General features: G+C 36.1%; 1 protein-coding gene across 1 annotated transcript; it reads left to right on the top strand.

Moving 5' to 3' along the window:
* The first annotated feature begins 1,346 nt into the window (after positions 1-1,346).
* gipc3 (GIPC PDZ domain containing family, member 3) lies at positions 1,347-11,285 on the top strand. The gene is made up of 6 exons (XM_060882248.1): positions 1,347-1,649; positions 3,480-3,665; positions 4,247-4,427; positions 8,674-8,783; positions 8,874-8,955; positions 10,495-11,285. The coding sequence occupies exons 1-6, from the start codon at positions 1,359-1,361 to the stop codon at positions 10,644-10,646; spliced, it is 1,002 nt and encodes a 333-aa protein (XP_060738231.1). The 5' UTR covers positions 1,347-1,358; the 3' UTR covers positions 10,647-11,285.
* The last annotated feature ends 969 nt before the right edge of the window (positions 11,286-12,254 follow it).

Raw genomic sequence — 12,254 nt, 5'->3', positions numbered from 1 at the left:
TACTTATTCATGAAACATTTCAACTAGCAGTTTCTTCCCTGTTTGTTGTATGGGTGTATTATTAATATATATAAGTGGAAGGTATCTTAGGTCTGTAGCCTAGTGAACCAGAGTTCATGCCTTTAATGATAGAGACTTAAGCACTTTTGTACATCGCTCTGGATAAGGGATAAATGTAATAAGTGTATGAAAGTCTGTCTGTCATGTGCTCCACCCTGTGATTGCACAACATTTAGAAATATAATCAAGAGAAAATTGGTTCATATCTTTCAAATGATAATTTTTTAAAAACATTGTTAGTAACTCAAAAGAGGTAATTAGTATTTCAATGAACTGTAACTGAAATTTGTACCACAAACCTAGATTAGAGGAAATTGGAAATGGACATTTGAAGCTGATAACGAGCCTGTTGTTAATGGCCCATTAAAGTAAGAGAAAAGAGATTAAGAGAAATGTAAACCTGTAAAGTTGCTTTCTAAACCTGTAAAGTTGCTTTGGATGCAATTAAAACTGGCCCTTGATTATTTAGAGTGATTTTTTTATTGGACCCTTGAAGCTAACCGGAAATTAATTTCAGGTCACTAAATGAAGCTGATTTGGAATTAACTGAAACATACCCCTTGAAGCTGACCTTAGGAAAACTGAAATTGTCACTTTGAAGCTGAATTGGCGTAAATTGCAACTTTCCCCTTTATTCAACCTTTAAAGCTACTTTAAAAGTCACCCAGATGAGGATGAGGTTCTACCTTGCCACAGTCACTTCAGTCACCTCAGGTTTGCTCATTGGGCATAAATACAAACTCATTTAAATATAAGTCTAATATTAATCTTGAATTTTTGTATTATATTAATCTTTGTATAACATTAAACTTTGTGTATTATGTTTTATTATTATGTTCTGTAAAGCTGCTTTGATACAATGTCCATTTTTAAAAGCGCTTTACAAATAAATTTGAATTGATTTAAATTGAATTGAAACCTTCTTTCATAATATCATATTATTCATACTTCATGAAAGCTGATTCTTTCATCAAGCTATCTTCTTTCCACTATCCAGCACTTTTGTCCTTGCCTCTTTCTTCTTTCCTTCCAGTCACAAACACCTTCTCTTCTGCCAAATGAGTATAATGATGGTCACACTCGGTTTTCTTCAGGTGCCTGTCTGGTTGTTGCGAGTTTGTTGTCCTGCTCTCGTCTCCTATATCAATAATAAGACCTTTGGCTAAAGTGGTGTCAGGTTTCACCTTCGTAAAGCCAATAGCACTCACCTGTTCCTGTTACCTGGTTACCCTCATCACTAATTCAACATCAGACCAGTGCAGCACAGTACAGCTGTGTGTGTGTTTAAGCTAGACAGCATGCAGGAGGACTTTGGGAAAAAGGGTGAAGACGGAGTGATGCACGACGGAGACGCCATGAGCCCACAAACACAGGACTCCAAGAACTCGAACGGGGAGGAAGAAAGCAGTGCGGTGCCCTCTGCACCACCATTACCTACTTCACCCCCTTCTCCACAGTGTCAGAGACCGAAACTGATATTTCACACTCAGCTTGCTCATGGAAGTCCTACAGGCCGTATTCATGGCTTCACCAATGTAAAAGAGCTGTATGCCAAGATCGCAGAGGTTTTCAACATCTCTCCTTCAGAGGTAAGCCAAAATTTCATAGCAATGAGAAAAACATGATATGCTATGGAATATTTTATTATTCATAATGGACCAAAACTAATACAGGCCTTCTACCAACAATAATAATGTTAGTGTGGGTTTATACGGTCTATACATCAAACAGTATGATAACAGGAATCATTCTAATTTATATAATAATATTTTGTTTAAAACTATGAAAATAATTGAATCCAGGGATCAGAGGGATCTGGTCAGATCTTAATGAATTATTATTAGTATAAATGTATTGAGCCACGCCGTCATTTTAATATATATGAAAATAATGTACATTTGTCTCTAAGTGATTTTGTCCTAAAACAGACCCCTTTAGAAATACTGTACATAGCCCAGAACATTATCTTTACAATTGACATAATTAATGTCCAGACTTATATAACAAACCCGTTGACTTAAAAAAACACAATAAACTACACATGTCCTTGAAAAGACATCTTATCTATAAGACCTTTATAACTATCTCATAATTAAAGGTTCCACTTCAGGAAATGTATTTATCTCCTTCAGGTGCATGTAATCTTGTTTAGATCCAAGCCAGAGTGTTTTCAGGACATGCACAAATATGTGCAAGTGTTCATAGAATATGCATGCCATAAGGTTTTTGTAAGGAATAAAAGACAGAGTGGTGTGCTGTTATTGGAAAGTAATGGTAATGGACATTTGAAGCTGACAATGAGCCTGCTCTTAGTGGTCAATTAAAGCTGACTTGGAAAAAATGTAAACCTATAAATCAGCTTTCTAAACCTGTAAAGTTGCTATAGATGTAATTAAAACTGACCCTTGATTATTTAGGATGAATTTAAAATTGACCCTTGAAGCTGAGTTAAAATTTATTTGAAATGACTAATTGAAGCTGATTTGGAATTAAATGAAACATGTCCCTTGAAGCTGATTTAAAGTAAACTCGAAATGGCTGAAATGAATATGTCCAAGTGTGAATGGTACAGTGTATGTAGGAATAAAATACAGGGAGGTGTGCTGTTATAGGAAAGCAGTGGTGGTATCATAAGATCACGCTCCAAAGTGTTTTATTGCTATTATGCTGCTCTTATACTCAGTTTCCCAAAAATGTATTTATAAATAATACATGCTTTTATATGGTTACAGTTACATTTAAAACTGTAGAATGTCGGCAAGACAAGTTATCACTTAGGTTATAGGAATTGATCCTTCCCTCAGCAACCTATCCTCATCTGTCTTGCCTGAGACATGCCTGTGACAATGGGGACACTGGAGTCTCCTTACATAAATGATAAATAAACAACACCTTTCAGAAACCTTTACCAATTCAATGAATATACATTCTAATACAACTCAGGGTAAATACATTGTTACCTTAGCAACAATTATGTACTAGAACAGCATAAATCTGTGATTCGAATTACAGTCAGAAGTACTGTCATCATCTAGCCAATCAGAATCAAGAATTTAACATTATAAGTAATTATTAACATATTAACTTAAAATGTTGTCTTAATAATGATAAAGATTAATAAAAAGGATTTTAAGGCCATCATCTGTCAGAATTCATAATAATATATAGGTATTACTCTGAATATTTGGAGTATACTGTATGTATTATAAAGTAATAATGAGTACTGTACTCTGGTAGGTTGTGGACACACAATGCATTGTCTAAAGTGCTCTAGACTCTGTCTATCCGTCTCTCTCTCTCTCTCTCTCTCTCTCTCTCTCTCTCTCTCTCTCTCTTTCTATCTGTCTCTCTCTCTCTCTCTCTCTTTATCTCTTTCTCTTTCTCTCACCTTTCCCTGTTATCTCTTCTTGTTTACCCAGATCCTCTTCTGCACTTTAAACTCACACAAAGTGGACATGCAGAAGCTGCTGGGGGGGCAGATTGGGCTTGAAGACTTCATCTTCGCTCATGTCCGAGGAGAAACCAAAGAGGTGGAGGTCACTAAAACGGAAGATGCCCTTGGCCTGACCATCACTGATAACGGTGCAGGATATGCTTTCATAAAGGTGACACACAGAGATCTTTGTAAGGACGTTTCATTGACCTCTGTGTTACTGCAACTAGCGAAGGCCATGTCTACTTCTACTTTAACCTCGTTAAGTAAGGAGTTAGGTAGATAGATGAAGGAAAGAGAGACAGATTAATACATAGACAAACAGATAGAAGGACACACTGATAGAAGGACATACATATGAGACAGAAAATTAAGTGGAAGGACAGTGGATGGATAGTTGAATGAATGTAGAGCAGGCAGCCAGCCAGATATCAGGACAGATGCACATACAGACACATAGACAGACAGAGAGACAGACAGACAGACAGACAAATAGTTAATTTTAAGAAGGATGGAAGAGGCAGAGCAAAAGAGACAAACAAATGGAAGGAGAGACAGGAGGACAGGCATATAGACAGCTGGAATGGTAGCAGACAAATAGATAGCTGGACAGACTATGGACAGACAGAGAGACAGACAGATAAATGGACAGACAGACAGATAGACAGCCACCCAGCAAGACAGACAGACAGACAGACAGACAGACAGACAGATATTAGACTTTAGTTATTTAACCTTGCTTTTTCCTGACAGAGGATAAAAGAGGGCAGCACTATCGACCGGCTGAAAAACGTGTGTGTGGGTGATCACATCGAGGCCATCAATGACCAGAGCATTGTGGGATGCCGTCATTATGAAGTGGCAAAGATGCTGAAGGAGCAACCGAGAGGAGAGCCATTCACTCTCAGGCTGGTGGGACCCAAGAAAGCATTCGGTGAGTCATCATCTCCTGTGTTTGTCGTCACTGTTAGCTCCAAGTGTGTGTATGTTTGCCTGTGTGTGTGATCATCATAACCATGCTGCACTACTCTTATCATTCAGTCCCCTGCTTTTACTTATTAACAATCATGACTCTTTTAACGGTCATATTCCATTTGCAAAAAACAGTAATATTAAAAAAAATAATAATAATATTTTAGTTAATTAAAAAATAATCCTGCTCCAATTTAAAATATTCCTAAATAGTAAGGACTATTATTGTTACAGGCTGGAAAAAAGTAAGTAAATAAATAAATAATGTAATGACAAAATTACATATATAATCCATAAAGTTCCTAATCCTTTCATTTTCTCTAGAGAAAGGCAAATAATGTTTCAGCGTCAATCCTTTTGCCGGCGGAGAAACACTGTCCCCATGTGGCCAAATTCTGATCCTGAAGAGGCAGACAGACAGAGGATTGATGGAGGACAGACAGATAGATAGGTGCATGGATGGAGGAGAGACAAACAAATAGAAGGACAGACATATAGGTGGACTGAATTATAGCAGACAAACAGATAGTTGGACACATAACTTAAAACATAAAATAACTAAATGAATGTAGTTAATCAAAAAATAATCTTGCTCCAATTTAAAATATTGTCAATTAGGTCTATTATTGTTACAGGCGGAATAAAACAAACAAACAAACAAATAAATAACGAGCAAAGTTCATAATCCTTTCATTTTCTCTAGAGACGCAAATTTCCTCACAACTACTGCCCCCATGTGGTCAGATTCTGTACTAGCACAAAATCCGACATGTTTCGACACACATGCGTCCTTTTGTCCTTTCGGCCTTTTGCAATTAATTAATGCATCTAATTACTACTGAGCTACAGATACAGCTAGTTTAGCCCTAACTTCTCAAACCAAAAGGCACCCTGTTGGTTCTTTTAGTTTTGTAAAATCTAAATGTCACTTGCAAGGTCAAAAGGGGCAAACATTCCTGGGACTGATATAAAAAAACTTTCCCACACACACCGGCCAAAGGAATAAACACACTTAAAACTTAAAATTAAAAGTTACAGAAAGAGAACTACACATTATGGTGTGTCCATACAAAGTAAAAACTTACCATTAAGTGGGCCATAGAGGAAAATAACACTTCAGTCCCTCACGTACTCAGAGTTAAGTATTGTGTAGTCTGGAGTCCTTTGTGAACCTTAATGGGAGCTTGACAAATAATTTTTGAGGGATCTTCCTGCAAATGGATCACACTGTATATTACAGAGGAAGAAGGGAAAGGAAGGTCATTTCTTACAGAGGAAGAAGGAAAAGGAAGGTCATTTCTAAAGGAAGGTAAATTAATTAACATCCTGTTATTGAGCAAACAAAATATTTTTCCCATATTAATGTTACATAGCTGCTAAAGCTTTGTTCTACAAAGAGACTGCAGAACATTTACCAAAAAAATTATGACTGGTCTGGGGAATGTTTTGGTTAAGTTGGTAGTCCATTATGAAGAGTGCGGCATTACAAGCAAAGTGCATGTTTACAAAGTATTAATTATAGGGTATGCAACCAGGTTAATGTAAATTCATTTATTTTTTTCCACATGTTGGAAAAAATGTTTCTATTTGCATTTCATTTTTGTTGGTTTTGTTGGTTCCTGTATCGCATTAACGGTGGGAAAAGATCTGAGATGATTTATCTTTCATTTGTTTACATCACAATAACCTGCATCCAGGGATGAGTAGAGTTTTAAGATCCACAAGATAGACAGATAATGAAATCAATTTAAATGTCCAACAATATTACCCAAATTTTAGGTTTAAAACAAATTATTAATAAAAATGTAAGCAAATCATTTAAAAAATATTGGTAATGTTTTTATGCCATTAGCATGAATGCTACTTAACCACATTTTGTTTATTTCTAATTCTATGCTTAAAATCTCAAAATGCAGCCAATCACTAAAGAAACCTCACAGAAATGAGATAATCTTGACTGAGCAAGGTTAGCACGTTTTTGCGAATGGTAAAATACATGTTAAAAAAAAACTTACAATGGCTAAATGCAGTCTAATTGTAATGTGCTCTCTCTAAAATACTAAGCTGGAGATACGTTATCTTTCTAGCTCAATTGTGAGACAATAAGCTTTTAATCGCACCTTACTTTAATTATATTGATACATAAAGTGTTTAAGAGCAGTCAGTACTAATGATAATGATCTGGCCATTTATAATTTCAGGGGTTAAAAACAGTAATTCTATTGAGATGGAACAGCTCTAATTTCTCTTGGCAGTAAAATCATGCAGCGGCGAAGCAAATGCAGAATTAGTGTTAATATGCATACGGTGAAAATGAGTATGCCTGTTCCCCTCGCTCCCTCTCTCACAGAAAATGACTGTTAATAATTGAAGAGCCTTTGATTATCATTATACCATTAGCTAATAGGATGTTTGAAAATGATGGATTACCATTCATGGGCACAATGCATGTAATTACACTCCCTCATGCACAAAGAGCATCTTACAGTGTGCACCAAGTGAGAAGAGCAAGCACAGCTAAGCCAGATGGGGAAAAATGGCTACCAAACACTTATTCTCAGATTAAAACTAATGTCTTATTTTGCAGGGATTGAGACATGCTGTCCGCTACAGAGCCAATACATATGGATTTGATATGGTTCTGATCAGATAGTTGCACTAATAATATAGGGGACTGAAAAGAAAATATTTATATTTATAAACAATTCCAGAAAAGGAAATTAGGAGTAATATAGCTGATTGTGATGCCCATAAAAAGGTGGCCATTCATGCAAACTGTGAACCTCAGGAGGCTTTGAATAATGTTATATTCTTCCTTTGAGTCTGTAAGACTCTTGTATCAGACAGATATTTGAAAAGACTGTCCAAACAGAGTTTTGCCTGTTGTCTCTGGACTCTAGATGTTTTTGTGTTGACTATGGACTCTAAAACAATCTCTCTACACAAAATTTAGGAATCCTTAGGAAATGCAGAGAAACTGCTTTGTGAGAAGCAGGTTGGGAAACTTCAATATTATTATTCTTCCTGTTCCCAGACATCTAAGATTCCCATGTGCTTCTGCTGTGCAGAACACTCTCATGATGCCCCTTTTCCACCAAAAAGAACCAGGTGCTGGTTCAGAGCTAGCACTGGTGCTGGTTCAAAGTTGGTTCCACTGGCCACCGGCTAAAGAGCCATCACAGAGCCGAGTCTGAAGTCACTGTATACGTGTCACGTGTCCCAGCAACTTTAGCGCAGCAGCGGCAAACACAAACACATCAACAATGGCGGATGTTGCTTTACTGTTACTGCTCATGGCTTTGTGAACCTACATTAGCATCCAAACGCGGCGAATCCAACGTGTACTTGCAGCTCCATGTAATCTGTATAAACGGAGGTTGTAATCGAGAAAGTACATAACGTTATTTTATCATTAACACAGAAAAAAGTTAGCCTTAGCATGTAGTTACGTGCACATGACGTACACACTATCATGTGTGCTGATAATGTATCATATCGCGGTAAAGTAAAAGTGTATTAAACATTAGTATACTTAAGGTACATTATCAAATGCGCCCCCAGCAGCCCCGCCCCCCAGCCCCTGACACAAGCGGTTCTTAAGTGTAGACCAGCGGCGTTTTGGTGCTACTTAAGAACCACTTTTCCTGGTTCACAGCCGGTGCTTTGGGTGTCGAAACAGAAAGAACTGGTTCTAAATTAGGCTCTGGCTCCGAACCAGCACTCGAACTGCCTCGGTGGAAAAGGTTCTACATCAAGAATTTACTACAAAAAAAAACAACACATATTTTCAGATGCTATAAAAGCACATCTGAAACTGAACCATGAAAATGTCCTTAATTAGACTGTGTACATTTTTACAGCATTGTGTAATTGTGGCTTAATGGCCCAGTAAAAAAACCCAGTGAAGAAATGTGTTATTTTCTGAGCAGCATCTAATTACACGAATTTCATGTCAGAATGATTTATTTAGATTTATCTTGATTATTATTACAACTGCATTATGATGCATTTGCACTATATACACAGTATCCTATATATAGCCTACTGTATATACAGTATATCCTATACAAAAGTCCTAACTCCTATACAAAATATCCTAATTCATAAGTATGAATAGTTCATCAGTTAATTCTGTATTCCTTTTTACTTGAGAAAACTTAGAATTGCATAGAAATTTGATCCAAGTCTGTTTGTGCATCTCCATCGAGACATGATTGGTCAAAGGACACGAGCGCCCAAATCCAGTGAGGGCAAAATGGTCAGTGGGAAAGAAACTCTCCGTCTGCGCTCGAAAGGAACAGCAACTGTTCAGGAAGTGGTAAATTACTGTTCGGGTTGCCTAGTGATGTGAAAATACTCTGAAAGCCATTTGTCAATCCTCTCACATATCTCTTCCACTTCCCATCAGCCCAGTGAGTTTGAAGAGAAGGCCATTAAGAAGGTTGATGACCTTCTGGAGAGCTACATGGGTATTCGGGATCCTGAACTTGGTGAGATGTGATTTTGCTTAAAAACGTCATATTCTGTGTATAGAATTCCTAAAGGAGCTGATCCAATGTGACTCAAGCATCAGGGAATTAATAATAAATATAAAACACATTCCAGAGTTAGATAGTCAGATGTTTTCAGAAGGCTAATGTGACAAACAGAGGAGACTGTAGTCCCAGTGACTTAACTTTACTGCTAGAGTTAACCAGCAAGCGGACATGAGTTACTTGACTGAATTTCTAAAGAACTAAAGTCATATCCATAAAAAGTTTATAAAATGTGTTGTACAATAATCAGGTTACAACTCAGCAACATTTGTGGTTTCTGCAATTTATACAACATATTTTAGTTTTTCATATTTTGATAACATATTTTGATAGTTTTTCTGGTGATCTCGATTCTGTAATTTACGAGAACAAGATTAAATAGATTATATAATAATGATAAGAGCTCTGTTCTAGTGTATATTAAAATGGTGTTAGTTCACTGTAATAGTTCCAAAAATGAAGCAATGAAAAATAAATTCTGTCTTCAGTTTTGAGTCTGGTAAAAAGATATGTTTCAATAAGATTGCAAAGTTCAAAAGCAATAGTGTTGAACTTGTGGACATGGTGGCTTGTTTGTAATGAACATGTTTACCTTATACCTCCAAGATTGGTGGTTCAGTTCCCATCTAATGTATGTGGAGTTTGCATGCTTTCTCTGTGCTTCAGGGGTCTCTTCTGGGTACTCTAGTTTTCTCCCCAGTCCAATGACATGTATTTTATGCTGATTGGCATCTCTGAATTGTCTGTTGTGTGTGATTGGTGTGTGAGTGTGAGTTTCAGAGAATGTATAGTGGAAAATGGATGGAGTTGAGCTCTTATAATTACTACATCATCTATTTTATCTAGTTATTGTACATTATAGAATGAGATGTACAATTGTAGGGATTTCACCAGAAGTGCTCCATATAAAACAGTTTATTGTAAGAACTAGCAGATGTCTAAACATTTCCAGTCATAAGGAATATAGCTGTGGCCTTTTGCAGTACAGTACAGCGTCTTCATTAGTCAAGCACGGCTCATGTTTACAATTGCTACTATTAATGTCCTATCAACAGTGGCTGTCATGAGCTTGGGACTTTCTCAATAAATTTCTCAATAAATCTGAAGTCACAATCTTGGTCTAATAAGGAACATTCTCAGAAAACTAATTTTAAAGTGGGATAAGTTTCAGTCTCCTGAGTTTAACCAGGCCCACAATGCTATCTTATTGCACAAACACTGTGAAGCATGTGTAAGAATCTTTGTTAGTTGCAGTTCTTTAGACACTGAACAATAGAACTAGGGGATAAAAAGTAATGCAATATCACACAAATCTCATAGAAACATGCAGTCTAATACAGTGCAGATGCTTTTGTGACACATGGCTGTAAACTGACAGTATTTTACATACGTTTAAGCTTAATGTACCTTTCAGAAAACATACAATTTTGTTCCAGAAAAATACAATGTCATGTTATGATTCAAAAACAGATAAACTTTGCTTTTTTTTTGTAGCAACCACAATTGTAGAAGCCGCCAAAGACAAGCAAAATCCAGGCGATTTCGCAGAGGCTCTTGACTCTGTTCTGGGGGATTTTGCCTTCCCGGATGTTTTTCTGTTTGACATCTGGGCAGCTCTAGGGGATGTAAAAAATGGCAGAGTTTAGAGCAGTTCTTCAACCTGGCTGTGTTTCTCAGTATTCTTACATTGAGACTTTGGCATTATCACAGTATTCTCCTGACAGAGGTAACTGTTTTATTATTTTTTTGCAAACCTTGCCTGCAACTGGCTGTCAATAATTCAGCAAGAGATGTCACTTCAATTTCTTATGTTTATTATTAAACTCAGTTCTGAACTTTAGCTGCAGCACTAACACTGCCCCAGCAAATCTCTGAGTGCAAAGACCAGAAGTGTGCAGTGTCATTAACCCGTTTATTGAAACAAAAAAATGTCAGAAGACCTTATATATGAACCAGTTATTGGGGATGAGATTATAATAATGAGTATATAAATAAAGAAATGTAATGATTGTTACTTTATCAGGGCCTTTAAACCATGTTTAAAATCAGTTAATAATTATAATAAAACAAGACTTGTTCTCACCCTTACATTTGAAAATACTATTCCTGTTGCTGTCCTGTGTTTATTGAAAACTGAGATGTCCAAAGCATAATGATCTAATTTAAAGGCATGTACTGTAATGTAGATTAATATCTCCTGGATCAATCACATTTTCCCAATATATAAACTTGATTTTATACTGAAATATTAATTTAATATTTTAATAAACATTAATAAGTTGATGTACACCATAAGTTCAGGGTAAAACTTTGAATGCTTAAGAATCAAAATACATGATTTAAAGTTCTTAAAGTGTTTTTCAGACCTGATGGAACTGATTATCACTAAATGGCTTTTCATGAGTCATAACATGACGTACATGTTCCAAAAATTCAGTTGTTTATCTATATTCATCTGGAAATAGTAATAGCTGATGATCAGTGATGGGAAAAATCTACAGGAAGTGTAATGTCACATCTTTAAAATTCTTTAAAAAGAAGGTTACATTCTGACCACAACTGCATGGGAGCTGAACTGAATTTGCAAGATTTATGTATTGTGTATATAGGAAATATGACATGAATTACTGCAGTAAGGTTTCACCAAGCACACAAAAGCCTGGACTACTGCACAAGTTTTAAAGAGGAAAAGTCACGCCTGGTTAGACAAAGACTTGAACATACTGGTTTATGCCAAGATAAAAAAAGACTTTGTTTCTCCAGGTCCATGGTGCTACATAAAACAACACAGAGCTACAAAATGGCATAGGTATGTATTTGTTCTGTGTAACAAATATCCTTAAATGTGTTCAGATTTTAATGTGTTCAGATAATAATAATAATAATAATAATAATAATAATAATAATAATAATAATAATAATAATGCAATATGACAGAATTTGCACAGAAATGAGCATTTGCTGCTTTTATTTGGGGCTTAGCATGATTAGTGTACAAGTACACCAAAGAAATCTGGAATAAAACTATTCTGTTTCCATAAATCAGGTTTTCAAAATGTCATATGATATTCTTTCACATTTCTCAGAATTGGAGTAGAAAAGTTTGATCACATCACTGTTTGACTGTGTGACTCTTCCGCTACATTCATGCTTCCTTTTTAGGTTTTAAAGTCTGTGATCCAGATCCACAGTGTTCTGCCTTGGCTTAGTCCAGTTAGATCTTTTTTCCAATACAGAAAAAAATCACAAATATC

This window comes from Tachysurus vachellii, chromosome 1 (genome assembly GCF_030014155.1).
Source record: "Tachysurus vachellii isolate PV-2020 chromosome 1, HZAU_Pvac_v1, whole genome shotgun sequence".
Taxonomy (NCBI): domain Eukaryota; kingdom Metazoa; phylum Chordata; class Actinopteri; order Siluriformes; family Bagridae; genus Tachysurus; species Tachysurus vachellii.
The sequence above is the reverse complement of the archived record's forward strand: the minus strand, read 5'-3'. Positions and strand labels throughout refer to the sequence as shown.

Excerpts from the sequence above, each read along its gene's own strand:
- gipc3 (XM_060882248.1), top strand. The coding sequence starts at position 1,359 with ATGCAGGAGGACTTTGGGAAAAAGGGTGAAGACGGAGTGATGCACGAC. Across the intron at positions 4,428-8,673 it reads GGGACCCAAGAAAGCATTCG|ACATGATTGGTCAAAGGACA; the intron begins GTGAGTCATCAT and ends ATCTCCATCGAG. Across the intron at positions 8,784-8,873 it reads CAGCAACTGTTCAGGAAGTG|CCCAGTGAGTTTGAAGAGAA; the intron begins GTAAATTACTGT and ends ACTTCCCATCAG.